At 41.2% G+C, this 18,390-nt stretch overlaps 1 protein-coding gene across 1 annotated transcript in view; it reads left to right on the forward strand.

The window, feature by feature from the left end:
• TMEM47 (transmembrane protein 47) overlaps positions 1 to 17,834 on the forward strand; it is a 39,331-nt gene extending 21,497 nt beyond the window's left edge. The window contains exon 3 of the mRNA XM_050936735.1: positions 14,792 to 17,834. Within this exon, the coding sequence (XP_050792692.1) occupies positions 14,792 to 14,970 (179 nt within the window). The 3' untranslated portion in view covers positions 14,971 to 17,834. The remainder of the gene's footprint in view (positions 1 to 14,791) is intronic.
• Positions 17,835 to 18,390: the final 556 nt, after the last annotated feature.

The following is an 18,390-nucleotide window of genomic DNA, read 5'->3' on the forward strand; positions in this document are numbered from 1 at the left end:
TATTATTAAATTTGTAGCTTTTTCTTTTTTTTATAAAAGCCTTGCTTTCTCTTTTCAGAGAGAGCTGGAGAAAGAATCCCAATATTTTCCACTGGGATTAAAATAAATTTGCTTGTTTATTACAACAAATTCTGCCCTTTATACTTACCTACATCAGTATACTTACCTACATCAGTATGACTATATTAATGCTCTACCATGTGGAAGATAATTTACCTGTTTCCTTTACCCTAGGTTGTTTGTATTTGAGAGCCATGGCCCAAAATGTGTTGGAGGGAGGGATACGGTGAGGCCACAAAGAGCTGCCTGTGCAGCGTTGCCTGGCAAATCTGTGGGGAATGGTTTTGGGATTTAATGCTGATGTTGTCATTTGTTCCTAAGGGTCACAGCTCTTCTTTCAACACTATCTTTGGAGTTGGACAGGGGCCAGGCATCACCTGCGAGACCTGTGATGCTATTGGGGATATCTAAGCTGGAGCACAGAGGCGTTTGCCCTCCATGCAGATGTCTCTAGATTCAGATTGTCTTTGTGGATTTCAGAATATTTTGGAGGTTGTAGGGTCCCAGCTCCAGGAACTTGCATGATTGTGCTTAAGAATTTATTCCCCCTCCCTTCAGATGGAGATATCTACTCCAGGTGGAACAAAAGAAGTGCCTAGAGCCACTGACTGTGTGTGGCTGGGGCAGATGAGAATCAGCCCACCCCATGTCATATGGTGAGAGTGGCCTCCAGAGACTTTAGATTGTGGACAATTGTTGAGGGCTTTTGTGATTGGCTACCACTTTTATTTTTTTCTCCCGGCAAAAGGCCTTAGCTAGTAAGTGTGTGTGTGTGTGTGTGTGTGTGTGTGTGTGTAGTAGCAGGGCTGCCCAGAGGATTATGGGGGCCTGGAGCAAAGCTATTTTGGGGGTCCCTTCCATAAAAAAAGTTGCAATACTATAGAATACTATATTCTCGGGGGGGGGGGGGCCCTGTGGGGCCCAGGGCCTGGGGCAAATTGCCCCACTTGTCCCCTCCCCCTGGGCAGCCCTGTGTAGTAGGATATTTGGGGAGTAGGAAGGCAGAGGCACAACAGGTAGTGAAGCAACCCTGGCTAATTATTGAGAGTGGGCCAACACAGGGCAGAAGTTTAGCTAGAACAGCAGATAGGGATAGTTTACCTTTTAGTACACATTTGAAGTTAACAACGGGTAAGTAGAGGAGCAATTGAGGACAAGTTATATTTAAAAAAAAACAAAAACAAAAACAAGCCCCTCCTCCACAAAACACTGTGAAGCAAACAAGATGCTAGTCAATCATCACCTGATCACTTTGCTTGTTTGTATATCCCGCTACCCTTGGTATGTCTTGGCCTTTTAGTTTGTATACTCTTGAGGGCAGAGGCTGTCTCTTCCTGCATGCAGCACCTATAATAATGGAGCTCTCATCCAGATAGTGTCTTTTGAGCACTGGACAATATAAGAAACTACTAATAAAATGAGCAGGCAAATGCTGCCCCGTTTGCAGAATGTGTCAGAAGCTTTACACACTGAAACTTGAAGAGTGTCCCCAAAGGGGTTTCCATAGTAGGGCATGAATTAGTTGTGAGTATTTAAGCATGATCTAGTTTTAGAATAATGTATATTTCATTTGTATTTTGAGTTACACTCTCTGGTAGGGGCACCTGTCTTTGGTAACTATTTTTCCAAACTCTTACTGCTAGTTTTGGGGCAGAGACCCATCCTACAGTCTTTAGAGAGACAGGAATTCACCCTGAAATCACTGCAGCACCTTTTATCAGCAAACACACAGTCCAAGTGCCCTTTTGACATCAATCCTTCAGTCATGGTGTCAGGGCCTGTATTTCCTCTAAGCTGTGTGCTGGGGCATCCGCTCAGGACTGATTGAAGTGCTGTGCAGTTGATTAGCAGAGCCACTCACATCCAGCCACTCATGTGGCAGCGTGTATTCAGGTGCGAGGAGATTGGGCAGCAAGATATAGGGTCAGCCTTCTGCTCCCAGACAATGGTTGGCTAGGGAGCTGGCAGGAAATCCCACCCCTCTGATGAGTTTTAGGACTATGACAGGAATTTTCTTTAAAGGCCACCACCAAAACACTGAATAGTACTCTAAAGCCCTGTTCAGACTGTTTGGGGCCAGTTCTAGCTGAGAGACCCTTCACTCTTTCCTTATACAATTCCAAAGCAGTGGAAATCAGTTAGGAAATGCTTGCTTTCAGAGACTGGATTTCAACACTTCCTGACAGAGAGCTGGGCACACGCTCCCTATCTGAGTGCCCATGTCTTTGAAATTCACTTCCCTTATCAGCTCATTAGAATCCAAATCTAGTGACTATACAAGCCCTGTACTGTTCTGGACTTGAATATTTCAGTTTGTAACAAGGACTAGCACACTTTGAGTAGCAAGAGTTTATTTTCAGCTTTTTTTCCCCCCTTGGGCTACTGAACGAATTGGCACCTTTGAAAGCTTAGTGTGTATACAGGCATAAACAAGGGTACATAAAATGCAGGCCCTTTAAATTCAGCTGAAAAGGGGATGGTTAAGTAGTGGTACGCATCATGTTTAACATGCCTGGCCTAGGGGCGGCTCCAGGCACCAGCACGCCAAGCGCGTGCCTGGGGCGGCAAGCCACAGGGGGCTCTCTGCTGGTCACCGCGAGGACGGCAGGCAGGTTGTCTTTGGCAGCATGCCTGTGGAGTGTCCACTGGTCCCGCAGATTCGGCAGACCTCCGGCAGGCGTGCCGCCGAATCTGCGGGACCGGGGACCTCCCACAGGCAAGCCATGGAAGGCAGCCTGCCTGCCATGCTTGGGACAGCAAAATACCTAAAGCCGCCCGTGACCTGGTCTCTGTAAACTTGTCTCCATTAGGCAGTGTTCTTAACACTTCCAACTGTTGCTGCAAAGGCAGGAACAATGGTGAGGGAGCTAGCAAGAAGCAGCCGCAGGGTTGCACAATACAGTGGTTTCAACGGTGATCAGTCTACACAAGTGCTCCCATATGGATCAGTAGTAGCAATAGTAAAAAATATTAAGGAAAAAAAAAACTAATGTAGGTGCAGCCCCTTTAACCACAGATTTCAATTCCAGTGGGATCAGTTCATCTCTTTTTCTTTGCAAGGCCTATACATTGACTTCTGTGCAGTTTACTCTGTGTGTGTGTCCTCCTTAAAAACCAATATCCAGATGACTCAGTTTGAGGCTCAGTTCAGGAAAAGGACTAAAGCACATGCTTAAGTCCATACCTCTTCAGAACTATTCATTAATTTCAGTGGGACTTCAAAATGTGTTCAAAAGCTAAATGTGTTCAGCGGCTTTTCTGGGGGAAAAAAAAAAAAGCTCTCCTAAATCTGAGTATGAAGTTCCTTTGTAAGAGAGTGTGAGTTTTCACAGGTGACATTGGTCAAAATTTTCCTTCCTACCCTGTTGCACAGCATGCTGTGGGCTGGCTGGGGCCTTTCACCACAATGATGATGTGTTTCAGTGGTGAAACAACTCTTATACATGTGCATTCCCAGACAGAAAACTATTTTAAAATGGAGTGCAGGGTGAGAATACATATCAGTAACTTAAGGATAAAAACTGTTATTGGGAAATTGCAATTATCCCAAAACAAATTAGTAAAACCCAGAAAATTTAAGTTAAGGTTAAGCTTAAAAGAAGTCCAAACGTTAAGATATAGAAATGCATGGTTAAAGCACTCAAACAACGTTAACTCTGACCTATAAGGATGCAATGCAGTAACCATATTAAGGCATTTTTATGTTTGTTTTCCAAATTTGTAAAACAAATCAGTTTAATCTGACACATCTGATTTATTTTACTCTCCCCTGCCCTTTCATTGCACCAGATCTCTGTCTCTTCTGTTTCTTGAGGTCCTGATCCTTACTAATATCTGAATATGGGATTCAGGATCTAATATTCTTTTTAGTAACCTGTAATCTGATGACTTCATGTAACTGCATATTGGTTGTGAATTTCTGAAAGTAATTCCATTCAAATGTTGTTGAAGTTCTTAACTAATACATTTATTTCAATTGTGTGGAATGTAAAGATTTAACACTGGGTAGCCATAACCTTAAAATTGTGTTAGGGAGAGCAATTAGCAGCTTGTGTGTGTAGCTGGCATATGTAGAAGTCATCAGTTAAAATGTGCTCGCAAACCTTGTGTCATGCCAGTTGAAAGCTTTTTACTAATTTCAGCAGCATTTCCCATCCTGTATACAGGAACTGTCTCTCATACTGGTAAAATCTTTCCGCTTGGTAGAAACTATCAGGGCCAGGTTGTGGGCAGCCAGACCTTGTGGTCAGAGCTGGAGTCCACAATTAGGAATAAGCTGACTGTAAAGTCAGAAGCAGGAGACAAACTGGGGATCAGTGCCACAAGTCAGTAACCATGATTAGGTCAGGTCAGGATACCAGGAGGTCAGACCAGGGAAAGAAGAGCAGAAGCAGGATGGATTTCAGTTGTTCAGATAGCTGCCTGTTCCTGTTGCTGGCTTATGTGAGATCAGCAGGCCAATTGGCAGAGTCCCAGAGCAGCCAATGGGATGTCTATCTCTGACTGGGGCTGAGCTTTGTGGGTCCTGGATCAGAAGTTGTCAGAAGACACCATGTGGAGAGCAAAAGTGTGGCTGCTCTTGTAATCCTTCTGGACCTGGGTTTGAGGCTTGTGAGTCACGACAGAAACTTTCCTAAGTGTACTGATTGTAAACTTAGTGAAACATACCAAACTCGTACACCAAGACAATCCTTAAATCAAGAGAGCAGCAACAACCACCTGGAAACACCGCTAGTGACAACCAAAATCAGAGGGAGCTGCTTGATGCTCAGCACTTCTCCAAATTAGGCCACTTGTTTCATGGTCTGAATATGGATTTACGAACCTACCTTTAAGCTGCTATTTTTACAGTCGTAGCCATGGGGCCTGATGTTTAACTCCCAGAATTAATCAAGGCAACTTAATGAAATCAGTAAAGTTACACCAGCTTAAAACAAGTGAGAGATTTGAATTAGACCCAAGAACAGCAAACGTGAGAAGAGTGAGAAATAGTTTTCTTTTAAAAGCTAAGGGCATGATTGTGATAATTCTGCTCATGCTGTGGAGTACCATACTTCACTCATGCTCTCATTGCCTTCAGTGTAGACTAGGTGGCAATAACTCAGTGTAAGTAGCAGTATCACGATCAAGTCCTAAATGTTGAGAGACCAGTTGGTTTAAGGAATAATGTGGATCTTTTTTTTTTTTTTTTGGTGCTTTCAATTAAGGACCAGATCTAGCAATTGGGTCTATATGCATGGACTGTTCTGTCTGTACAACATTCCAGTGGTTTGGGAGCAACAGAAGTAAGGTGACTACCCATCTTGAATTGGTTGGGTTAGTCCAGAAATGCAGAGTTCAAGTCCTAGTCCCAGGCTGAATGACTCTGGGACAGCATTTCCCCCCCAATTCCCTGTGGTGTTGCTTTTTGTTCAGGGGCGGTGCCAGCCTCCTCCCAATGTAGGAGAGCAGAAGTGGGCCTTAGCTCCTCCTTGCCAGGCCACAAGCTGGAGTCAGGCAGTAGTAAGAGCCGCCCAGGAAACCCGGGCCACTGTGGGTAGCCCTGGACTCTCTACCTGCCCTGTGAGGCATACCCTGGGTGTGTGGGGGGGGTGGGAGGGGGAGGACATTAGCTGAGGTTTATTGTTGGGCCCCCAGCACCGTTCCCCTCTGGCTTCTGGCCTAGCTTGGGGTAGGGCCTCGGGGAAGAAGAGGAGAAGGGGGCGGGGCCAGGGAGGGGGTAGGGCTCCTGCATGTGTTCCACTTTTGCCTTTTGAAAAGGTGATCACCCTAAACAGAAGATCTTTACTGTTGATAGCTGGTGGCCCCAGAACAATCCCTAGAGGATGGGCATCCATGTCACAGAAACCTGTATCCACAGTGACCAGAGAGAGAGGGAGGCCAAAGACTGATTGGTGAAGAAAACCCCTCTTACTAATGGGACTGTGTTGCATCTGAGACACATTGGCAAGACAGCAGCAGTAGCATAGGAGCCAGCAAATAGAGCTGGAAACAGGGGAGTTTGAGTGGGAGTTTGTAAGGGGAGTTTTGGAGAGGGACTGTGTGGGTAGGGGCAGGGGAGGGGTGGTTCCTTGATAGGAGCTTAAGAGGGAAGCCTGTCACAGCTACAGAAGCAGCATTGGTAGTGACTCAAGGAATGGAAGAGACAATGAAGATGACTGGATGTGGAAGCTGTGGCATTCACATTATCCTGGAGCAGTACCTGAAAAGTGCTTTGTTTGTATGACATGCTGCCTGATCGAGCTGATGGTAGCGAAGAGCTGAGGTTTGGATTTGCAGGTAGACAATATGGTTGAGTTTTGAAGGGGATTTAAGCTGATGATCGCTGGGAGATGAGAGGAGGCTGAAGGGAAAACTCAGGACTAGCAGATTCAAGCTGGACTGGAGAACTGTGAGAGTAGATTGCTGGATGAGGAAAGTGGCCAGTGAAAGCATGTGTCATAAACAGATAAGTAAGAGTTAATAGAACAGAAGTACTTCATATCTCTTTTGCCTGTAAAGGGTTAACAAGATCTGTGAGCCTGGCTGTCACCTGACCAGAGGACCAATCAGGGGACAGGATACTTTCAAATATTGAGGGAGGGAAGTTTTTGTGTGTGCTGTTAGTTTTTGGTTGTTGTTCACTCTGGGGGCTCAGAGGGACCAGATGTGCAACCAGGTTTCTCTCCAATCTCTCCGATACAAGCTCTTATAAGGTTAGAATAGTGAGTACTAGGTAGATAGAGCGAGTTAGGCTTATGGTTGTTTTCTTTATTTGCAAATGTGTATTTGGCTGAAAGGAGTTCAAATTGGTATTTGGTGAAAAGATTTTAATTTGTACTTGTATACTTAGGCTGGGAGGGTATTCCCAGTGTCTATAGCTGAAAGACCCTGTACCTATTCCATTTTAAATTTACAAAGATAATTTTTACTATTTTTCTTTCTTTAATTAAAAGCTTTTCTTGTTTACAGAACCTGATTGTTTTTTCATTCTGGTGAGACCCCAGGGGACTGAGTCTGGATCCACCAGGAAATTGGTGGGGAGAAAGGAGGGAAGGGGGAGAGAGAGGTTAATTTTCTCTCTGTGTCAGGATTACTTTCTCGCTCAGGGAGAATCTGGGAGGGGGAGAGAGAAGGAGGGAGGAAGGTGAATTTTCCTCTCTGTTTCAAGATTCAAGGAGTTTGAATCACAGTGATCTTCCAGGGTAACCCAGGGAGGGGAAGCCTGAGAGAGGCAATGGTGAGGGAAAAGGTTTACTTTCCTTGTGTTAAGATCCAGAGGGTCTGGGTCTTGGGGGTCCCCGGGCAAGGTTTTGGAGGGACCAGAGTGTACCAGGCACTGGAATTCCTGGTTGGTGGCAACGCTACAGGTTCTAAGCTGGTAATTGAGCTTAGAGAAATTCATGCTGGTACCCCATCTTTTGGACGCTAAGGTTCAGAGTGGGGAATTATACCATGACAGCATGTGATTACAAGAACCAGCCAGAGGAAAAGGCTGGCTACTGAAGGAGAAATAGAGCTCAGGAACAGGTTTGCTGAGTTGGAAAATGAAGGGGCACAGCAGACCGTAACAAAAGGCAGGAGGGCAAGGAAGAAAAGAGCAGCTAGTTCTACAATAAGAGGGGAAAAGTCGATGGAGATAGCCAGAGTTCAAAGCCCCAGGAGGATAGAGGATGACTCGCGGAAGATTGCAGGAGAGAACAAAAGATATGAGGACTTGCAGCCAGAGAGAATGGAAGGAGGAAGGCCAGAGAATTGCAACCATCAGGAAGAGGCAGGTCTATGTGATTGGGGACATCCTACTAAGAAGGACAAAGGGACCTGTCACCGGAGCTGATCTGGAGAACAGAAAGGTGTGCTGTCTGCTGGGAGCTAAGATATGGGAGCAGGAAATAATCCACTGGTTGTCCTTCATGTGAGAACAAATGACACAACTGGATTCTCGCTGGAATGCATCAAAGGAGACTATGCCAGGATGGGGAAGATGCATTAAAAATGGAGACTCAGGTGATATTCAGTGGGATTCTACCTGTCCCGAGATGATGAGAATGAAGGCAAGACAAGATTATGATGATCAACAGATTGCTCATGCAGTGGTTCAATAAGAAGGGCTTTGGGATGTTTGATCACTGGGAGGCATTCATGGACAGAGGACCGTTCTTGTGGGATGGACTCCACGTGAGTAGGGAGGGAAACGGATTTCTGGGATGGAGGTTTGCACAACTGGGATGGAGGTTTGCACAACTGTTTAAAAGAGCTTTAAACTAGGAATTCATGGGAAATGGCTGGGAGATGTTCATGCCTGATTCTAATATTGAGTGGGAGGAAAATCAAGTAAGAGAGGATACAGCAGTGGAAAAAGGAAAAATAAAGGGTAGGAGAAGGGACATCAAGAGGAAAGAAAGTGCCAGTACCAATGACACTAACAGACAGGTGGGTGATACTGGCAGTAGAATGACCATACCTAATTAGGTGAAGAATCTGGGTGAAGCCAAGCAGAAACAACTAAGATATCTGTAGGCCAGTGCGAGGAGCCTCGGTAACAAAACTCGGGAAGTAGAACTTCTGGTGCAGAAGAGGAACCAGATATTATAGGGATAACAGAAACATGATGGAACACTAGTAATGACTGAAATACAGGTATTAAAAGGTATGTGCTCTTCAGGAAAGACAGAAATAAATGTAAAAGTGATGGAGTAGAATGGATATTAATGACAAGGTAGACTCTTAAGAAATGAAACGTGATAGAATGGATAAAACAGAGTCTTTTTGGGTCAAAATCACTTGGGGGGAAGAATGGCAACAGAGGCTTCACTGGGTTAGTACCTGGGGTCTGCTACAGACCCCGGGATCCATTTTGGATATGAATAGAGACCTCTTTAGTAATTTAATGAAATAAATATTACTGGGAATTGTAAGATTATGGGAGGTTTTAATTTTCCAGATATAGATTGGAGGACAAGTGCTTCTAATAATAGTAAGGCCCAGATATTCCTGAAATGGGATGGCTAACAGATTTCTTCATCAAATAGTCACTGAACCAACAAGAGGTGATGCCAATTTAGATTTGGTGTTAGTGAGTAATAAGGGCCTCATAGAAGAACTGATTGTAGAGGGCAGCCTCGGTTTGAGTGATCATGAGCTAATTCAGTTTAAACTAAATGAAAGGACAAACAAAAACAGATCTGCAACAAGGGTCCTCAATTTCAAAAGAGCTAACTTTTTTTAAAAAATATGGGAATTAGTTAGGGAAGTGGACTGGGCCAAAGAAGTCAAGGAACTGAATACAGAGGAGGCTTGGAATTATTTTAAGTCAAAGTTCTAGAAACTATCTGAAAATTGCATCCCAATCAGGGGGGAAAAGTTCATAGGGAAGGATTGCAGACCAAACTGGATGAGAGAGCATCTCAAACAAGTGATTAAGAGAAAGCAGAAAGCCTACAAGGAATGGAAGGTGGGAAGGCTCCGTAAGGGAAGCTCCCTCTTGGAGGTCAGAAGATGAAGGGAAAAAGTGAGAACTGCCAAAGGTAAGCCGATTTGGACCTAGCTAACAAAATTAAAACCATAGTAAAAGATTCTTTAGCCAAATAAATAAAAAGAAAACAAGGAAACAGGTGGGATCACAAGAAATGATATCACTAAGCACTGAGGATGAGGTGGAAATTAAAGATAATCTAGGCATGGCCCAACACCTAAACTAATACTTTACCCTACTTTTTAATATGGGTCATGAGGAGTTTAGTGGTAGTGACAGTATGGCTAATGGAAATGAAGATATGGAGGTAGAAATTTCCGCATATGAGGTGGAAGTCAAACTCAAACAGCTCCATAAAACCAAATTGGGGAGCTCCCAGATAATCTCCATCCAAGATTATTAAAGGAACTGGCACATGAAATTGCAAGCCCAATAGCAAGGATTTTTAATGAATCTGTAAATGGAGAATTGCAAATATAGTTCCTATTTTTTAGAAAGAGGGGAAAAAAGGTGACCCAGGAAACCACAGGCCTGTTAGTTTGACCTAGGATGTATACAAGACCTTGGAACGAATTTTGAAAGACAAAGTAGTTAAAGACATAGAGGTAAATGGTAACTGGGATAAAATACAGCATGGTTTTACAAATGGTAGATCATGCTAGGCCAACCCGATCTTTCTTTGAAAAGATAACTGATTTTTATTTTTTTTTAGGCAAGACATGCAGTAGATCTAATCTACCTGGATTTCAGTAAGGCATCTGATACTGTTCCACATGAGGAATTATTAGTTAAATTGGAGAAGATGGGGATCAGTACAAAAACTGAAAGGTTCATAAGCAAGTGGTTAAAGGGGAGACTACAATGCGTCAGACTGAAAGGTGAACTCTCAGGCTGAAGGAAGGTTACTAGTGGAGTTGTTCAGGGACTGGTTTTAGGACCAATCTTATTTAACATTTTCATTCATGACCTTGGCACAAGAAGTGGGAGTGTGCTAATATGCGAATGACACAAAGTTGGGAGGTATAGCCAATACGGAGGACGACCAGAATATCAAACAAGATGATCTGCATGAGCTTATAAATTGGAGTAATAAAAATGGGATGAAAAATAGTGTAAATTGCAAGGTCACGTATTTAGGGACTAACAACAAGAATTTTTGCTATAATCTGGTGATTTGTCAGTTGGAAGCGAAAAAGGAGGTGAAAGACCTGGGTGTATTAGTTGATCACAAAATGACTATGAGCCACCAATGTGATGTGGCTGTAAAAGACGGGAAATGCAATCCTAGGATACATGAGGCGAGGTATTTCTAGTATACAGGGAAGTGTTAGTATCATTATAAAAGGCACTAGTGAGACCTCATCTGGAATAGTGTGCAGTTCTGATCACCCATGTTTAAGAAAGATTAATTCAAACTGGAACAGGTGCAGAGATGGGTTACTAGGATGAACAGGAATGGAAAACTTACCTTACAAGAGAAGGCTTGAGGAACTTGCCTTATTTAGTCTAACCTAACAAAGGCTGAGGGGAGATATGATTGCTCTCTGTAAATACCATGGAGGAAGAGGAGTTATTTAAGTTAAGCACCAATGTTGACAGAAGAACAAATGGATATAAACTGGCCATCAACAAGTTTTAGGCTTGAAATTAGATGAAGGTTTCTAACCATCAGAGTAGTGAAGTTCTGGAACAGCCTTCCCAAGAGAGCAGTAGGGGCAAAAAATCCTAACTGGCTTCAAGACTGAGCTTGATAAGTTTATGGAAGGGATGCTATGATGAGATTGCCTACCATGGCATGTGGTCCAGCTGTGACTGCTAGTAGCAAATATCTCCAGTGGCTGGAGATGGGACAGTAGATGAGGAGGAGAATTCTTTCCCAGGTGTCTGTCTGGTGGGTCTTGCTGACATGCATAAAGTCTAGCTGATCACTGCATTTGGGGTTAGGAAGGAATTTTCTCCCAGATCAGAAGGACAGGGATTCTGGGGATTTTTCACCTTCCTCTTTAGCATGGGGCATGCATCATTTGCTAGTTTGAACTAGAGTAAATGATTGATTCTTTGTAAGTTGACATCTTTAAAATCATGATTTAAGGGCTTGAGTAACTCAGCCAGAGGTTATAGGTTTGTTACAGGAGTGGGTGGGTCAGATTCTGTAGCCTGTAATGTGCAGGAAGTCAGATTATGAGACAGTGTTTGGTTGAGATGCATTGGCAGGACAGTTTTTTGCACTATTGTTGTTGCAGTTCCTGTTCTGTAAGTAAAATGAGGGCTTTAGTCTCTAGTGCAGTCAAATTGGCAACTGTTAGTAGCACTAAAGCCATTTACTTAAAAGAGGAAAAGAGTGCACAGGGAGGATATAAAAAGCAAAATTAAAATGATTTTTTTGTGCAATAAATGTTTAAACACCAGGGTAATACAATTAAGATGTATTTCATTTTATTATAATTTTCCAATGTAATTTCAGACAGAATTCTGTAATTCAGAATAGTCTTTTTTTCAGTGTAATTTTAATCTGGCATTGGGCTCATAGAGAATTATCTCTTAATAGCTTTCTAAATTTTATTACATTTAATATATTTTTTTAAAAAACTCTATCATATTAGATAACTGTGCTTTCAACAATATATGCCTCAATTTTGCAATTACTTAAGCATGTGCTTATCATTGTGGTTGTGAATAGTCCCACTGAAATCATGGGATGGTCCTGTGCACAAAGTTAATCATCTGCTTAAATGTTCATGAGATCAGGGGCACACTGTGTATTTAGGATGAGAAAAGGCTGGAAATCATATTGCTGTGGTTCTTTTCTCCTCTTGTACACGTGCAGTTCATAGAGTTTAAGGCCAGAAGGGACCATTAGATCATCTGGTCTCACCTCCTGCATAATACAGGCCATTAAATGTCATCCACTTATGTCATAAACAGATAGCTGAGGGTTAATGTTCTTTTACCTGGAAAGGAGTAACCTGAAACACCAGAGGACCCATCAGGAAACAAGACTTTTTCAAATCTGGGTGGAGGGAAGTTTGTGTCTGAGTTCTTGGTTCTTTGTCTTGTGTCTGTCCCTCTCGGCTATGGGAAGGATTTTTTCTGTCTCCTGCTTTCTAATCTTCTGTTTCCCAGTTGTAAGTACAAAAGATAAGATAGTGATTTATATGGTTTTTATTTTGTATTTACATGTGTGTACTTGCTGGAGTGCTTTGAATTGTATTCTTTTTGAATAAGGCTGTTTATTAAATATTCTTTTAAGCAATTGACCCTGTATTTGTTACCTTAATACAGAGAGACCATTTTTATGTATTTTTTCTTTCTTTTTACATAAAGCTTTCTTTTTAAGACCTGTTGGAGTTTTTTTCTTTAGTGGGGAACTCCAGGGAATTGAGTCTGTGCTCACCAGGGAATTGGTGGGAGGAAGAAGTCAGGGGGAAATCTCTGTGTGTTAGATTTACTAGCCTGACTTTGCATACCCTCTGGGTGAAGAGGGAAGTACTTGTGTTTTCCAGGACTGGAAATAGAGAGGGTGGAATCCCTCTGTTTAGATTCACGGAGCTTGCTTCTGTGTATCTCTCCAGGAACCCAGGGAGGGAACACCTGGAAGGGAGAAGGGAAGGGAAATGGTTTATTCCCCTTTGTTGTGAGACTCAAGGAATTTTGGTCTTGGGGTCCCCAGGGAAGGTTTTTGGGGGGACCAGAGTGCCCCAAAACACTCTAATTTTTTGGGTGGTGGCAGCTTTACCAGGTGCAAGCTGGTAACTAAGCTTGGAGGTTTTCATGCTAACCCCCATATTTTGGACGCTAAGGTCCAAATCTGACATTATGACAACTTATCCTTGTATTGAACCCAATAACTGTTTGTTTATCCCAATTATGCTAATGGTAGTTATGTACCTGCATTAGGGAAGAATGGACCCTTATAAAACTGAGCTCTCCAAATAGAAAATTAGGTTCTTCATCCGTACACGCACACACAGTGCACTCTCACTGTAAGCATATTACAACTGGTTAGGATACAGCAGAATAGTTATCACGTTTATTGAATTCCACTGCAAATGTGTTTGGAGCATATACCTCTTGCTGTATGAAATCGTCGTACTCTCTCAGGAACAGTATAATAGAAAATAATGATTTTTAAGCATCTTGCTTCCTAGAATTTGCTCTGTTTCATAAGTTTTGAGCCAGAGCCAGACATATTTTTCCTCTCTGTATTTACTGTATGCAGCAAATATTTTTCCACGTTAGTGGAGTTTTATGACTTTACGATAGGTGACAAAACTTTATGAATTCCTTTGTTAATCCATATAATATTACTAATTCTGATTACAGTGGGTGATGTCTACATAATTGCATAAGAATTATATTGTAATTGGACATATTAATATCACACATTGCTCCTTGTTTAGAATAAATTGGTTGAGTGTGGACTGTATTTCTTCAGGTTCCTTTATTCCTCCTCATCTTCGATGTGTTCTATTTGTAGTGTCCATTAGATTAGTCTTTTTTGTTTTATTACAGAAAGAATCCAAACTCCAGACTAAAAAAGGTAGTGAAAAGGACATTGGGAAGAGATTGCTGCTGCTTTAAATCTCCAGGGAACAAATAGAATCATATAATTATACAATAACAATAACATTTGTTCATCTCCTCGGGAATATATTGGAGTTGCTATACGCTCTATAGATTAAATAAAGTTTGTGTTAGTTTATTTTTACATACAGATAGAGCAATATATACATATAAAAATTGGACCAAAGGCATTTTTTATGATTATTTTTTTAAAAATACAAAAAGGTAAATGATTTGCTGTTTGTATATATTACCAAATACTTCACATTTCACAAGATAGCCAGTTAAATTATGCAGTTATGCAACTTTAAAACTTATTAAAGCTGCAAGACCAAACAACAGAAAATCAGATGGTATTACAGAGAAATAATATGTTGGACTGTGTGTGGGGGTAACAATTTTTTTAAAAAGGGAAGGAGGAGATTGGAGGACGGACAGAGGGAGGGGAAAAGCAGAGAGATCAGATGGAATGGAAGTTTAGCATTACTTGAGCTATTTCAGCATTCTTTACCCAAATGTATCAAGAAGCGGGGTCCAAATTTCTTCCAATTCATGTAATTGTTCTCTATACTGATAAGCTGCTATTTCTTTTGCTGCTAGCTCAAATAGGTTCATGTAACCTAAGGCATTTTTAATATGAGTGTTGGTAATGTTTGTTGTGTTTTTGTAAATACGTAAAACCCTCTTTTGACTTTTGGTTAATTTCTCTTTCAGTTGTTCTTCAGGCGTGCAGCCTAGTCCTTTATCCAGTCAAGTTCATCGAGACAGTCAACTTGAAAATATACCATGAGTTCAATTGGGGCTATGGCCTGGCTTGGGGTGCAACTATATTTTCATTTGGGGGTGCCCTCCTTTATTGCCTGAACCCTAAGATCTATGAAGACTACTACTAGTACCACTTTAGTTTGAGAAAAAGAAAAGAAATAACAAGAGGATTACTCCGTCTTTTCTAACTCGCTATTTTTGAGAATATTCGTGGAGCACCAAGCAGTCTGCTCTGTTGATTTAATAGCCTTTGCCTTTTGGCTGCAAACACTGTAACTAGCTTTTACATCCATTTAAGAGAACTGCGAAAATTAAGATTGCTGAGCTTACACAGGCAAACGTTGGAAGCCGCTGATACTTTAATGTCATTTTTCTTGACAACAAGCAAAGGATCTACATCCAGCGATCATTGTGAGAGACGTTGCTGGAATGAAAATGCAGTGCCTGCTTCTGCCATGGCCTGCAGGGGAGCAGCGGGCATAAGCTCCATTTAGAAGTTTCCTTATCATGGCGGATTCAGATGTCATGATAGCAGGTGGTGCCATCTTACATCAATAAGTGGTGTTGGTCCCTGGTCACTTGCTAGAAAAAGCTCTTGAGGAATTAGTTGCAAGTGACCATGTGTTGGGGGCAAAGAATGTAAATGATCAATGACTTTCCTAATGTCTGCATTGGATAGTCTGCTGAAAAAACAACAGGAGTTTATGCATTGGCAATCCACATCTTCCCTGCCAACTGTGGCAGATCCCTGAAGGGAAGTCAGAACCTGGAGACATATGCTTCTAATTATGTGGCTGGAAGTTGTCTCAGCTTTGAGTATTGTGAGGTGGTGTGGGGTGAAGGGTAACAGGGCCTCGAATTTCCCTGTGGCAAATAAAATGCATGTATGAGCTGCATTTGTCTTCATGCCCTTTTAATTTCCAAACTGTACAGTAAAAATGCATAAGTAACAAGTCCAACTATTTTTATAGAAGGCATTTGTTAGTATAAATGAATATATATATATATATATATTCATGCAGAGGAAGAAACACATTACATCTTAAAATGGTAATATTTGCTGTGGCGCAGTGGTTAAAGCACTAACTGTGTATGCCTTCTTAAGAGTCTTGGACCGCTATCTCCATTTTGGATCAGTAATGAAAAATAAACATCTTAAAATCAGTTGCTCTCTCTGTATGCCCTTATGCTCTGTTTTGATGGGAAATACCTAAAAGTTCATATAAATTTGAGGTGGAATTGGATTAAATCTAAAATAACTAATTGCTTGGTACTTATTAAAAATATTTATTTTTTTAAAAAGCTGTTTATTAGAGAGAGACTGCCACTTTCTAAAAATTCAGTTACTTTGTCTCTAATTGAAAGAACATAGCTGAGATCTAGTTATGTACAGTATAAAAATGTTATCAGTACAGTATGTAAGCTCAGATATTTGTTTTTCTCTGAGTGTAAAGGGTTGATTGACATCTGTCTAATTACTGCTTGCTGAATGTTTCCCACTTAAAACTTCCAGAGGCTATACAAATGAAATGAGACCCAAGTTAAACTAGGGTGGAATTTTTAAATTGACTTACACAGCATAACTTTTATTTTTGTTTAATATTTGCTTATTTGGGTACTTTGAATTAATTGTGAACATATTTTTATATAGTTCTAATATACAACTTTAGAAATAATTATTTTTGTTAATGGAGAAATTTAAAATATATCCTAGTTGGACCTCTGTAAGAACAGGGACTTTGAAGCTGTAAAAATGCATTCGTATAGTTGATGTATTGCTAGTTCTGCAAAAAGATTGCAGAATTACTTACTATAGGAGATGGTCCTAATGTTGTTAAATGTACTCGCCACAGTTTACAGAGAGGCAATTCAGCAATAGGTATAGAAGAAGCATAAACCTGCTTGCAGCCTGTTGTGTTTTTTTAAGTATTTCTGTCAAATTACCCTGTTCTTAACAAACCTAGGCCTCTCTGGGATAGAGCATGTAATATCACAGGAGAAATAGTCAGCATCAGCACTCTTCCCTGGATCAGTGATGATTAGCTAGACTAGGATGACAGAGCAAGATGATAGCTTCACTTAAATGTTTTTGTGTGGCCTGCTGAAGGATGAGGGTAAAAGGGCATGAGGGAAGGGAGGAGAGCACCTTTCACTTTATCTCGCAGGCAGCTGAGAATATTTGGAACTTTGCATTTTTTCCTGCGTGACTTAACCACATTCCAGGCCTTGGCTTTAACTGCAAATCTTTCTGGACTGCAACATAACACTGCTCTTATTTAGCAGCATTAGGAACATTGTGTGATGGAACAGGAATTAGGCTAATTTTAAGAAGTCTACTGTTAGTGGATCTCTATTCCTTTCTAGGGGAAACAGTGCTTTGGTGCTGACAATTACACAGCACTTTGCTTAGTACAAAGAGAGGAAGCCGTACAATGCTAGACCTATATCATATCTACTAATCTTACTAAACTCCCTCTTTCTCATTCTATATAGCTAGAGAGAACATATTCAGTGGGCACATAAGTTCCACATATACTGGAAAACACACAGTTCATGTTAGGAAAACATGTTCAAACTTGAGTGCCTAAAGTTAGGATCCTATATCCATACTTGGGCATCAAAAGTTGGGGCCTGATTTTTCAGAGGTTCTGAATACCTGCAACTTCCATTAAAGATAATGGGATCTACAGGTGATCAGCACATAATCAGTTAACTGCCATTGCAGGGGCTGTGGGCATTGGTGGTACCTTGGTCTCTTCTGTTCTCCGCCTGTGAGACAGAGCTTAGTTTCCTGAGGACTGAAATGTTTTGGTCTAACTCAGAAGCATCTGAGTGAAATGTAATGGCCTGTATTATGTTAGTCAGTGTAGATGATCTAATGGTCCCTTCTGGCCTAAAACTCAATAAAACTAGTGGGGTTTGTGTGGGGGGAAACTTATCAGAGTCGAGTCCTTTTTATTTAGTAGCCCAAGTGTGGGATTAAGCACCTGATTTTAGCCTATGTTGCTGTTTTTTTTCCCCCTACCATGGCCAAGATTGCCAAACATTGTATGTTTTGGCACCAGACTAAAAGTAAATACAATGTAAAGCTGAAATATTTTTTCTACCCATAGAATAAAACACTCCTTTATTGGCGTGTATATACAATAGACATCATTTTTTATGTTATTCTTACATTATGCCTTCATCATTTCAGTTGTATTTGTCTTTACCTCACTAGCAAGATAATTTTTCACACCACAAACCCATTGTTTCTCTTCCAAATATATATAGTGAACTTGCAAGCAGGGCTAGTTATCTTTATTTTTTAAGTTTAAAGTATACTATCTGGTGGGACAAGTACCAACCCACTCTTTTGAAATTCTTGCACAACTACATTTAGCTTTTGTAAGTTCAACATGTAAATTTAAAGACATAAATATAGAGACCTATGTGTTTGAAATATGAATGATATATGGATTAGCATGTAACTGTATATTATTAAACATGCAATGAAGTAACTGGTAAGTGAAGTCTAATCTTATGGCTAGCAATGTAATTTATTCAGA

This window comes from Gopherus flavomarginatus, chromosome 1 (genome assembly GCF_025201925.1).
Source record: "Gopherus flavomarginatus isolate rGopFla2 chromosome 1, rGopFla2.mat.asm, whole genome shotgun sequence".
Classification (NCBI taxonomy): domain Eukaryota; kingdom Metazoa; phylum Chordata; order Testudines; family Testudinidae; genus Gopherus; species Gopherus flavomarginatus.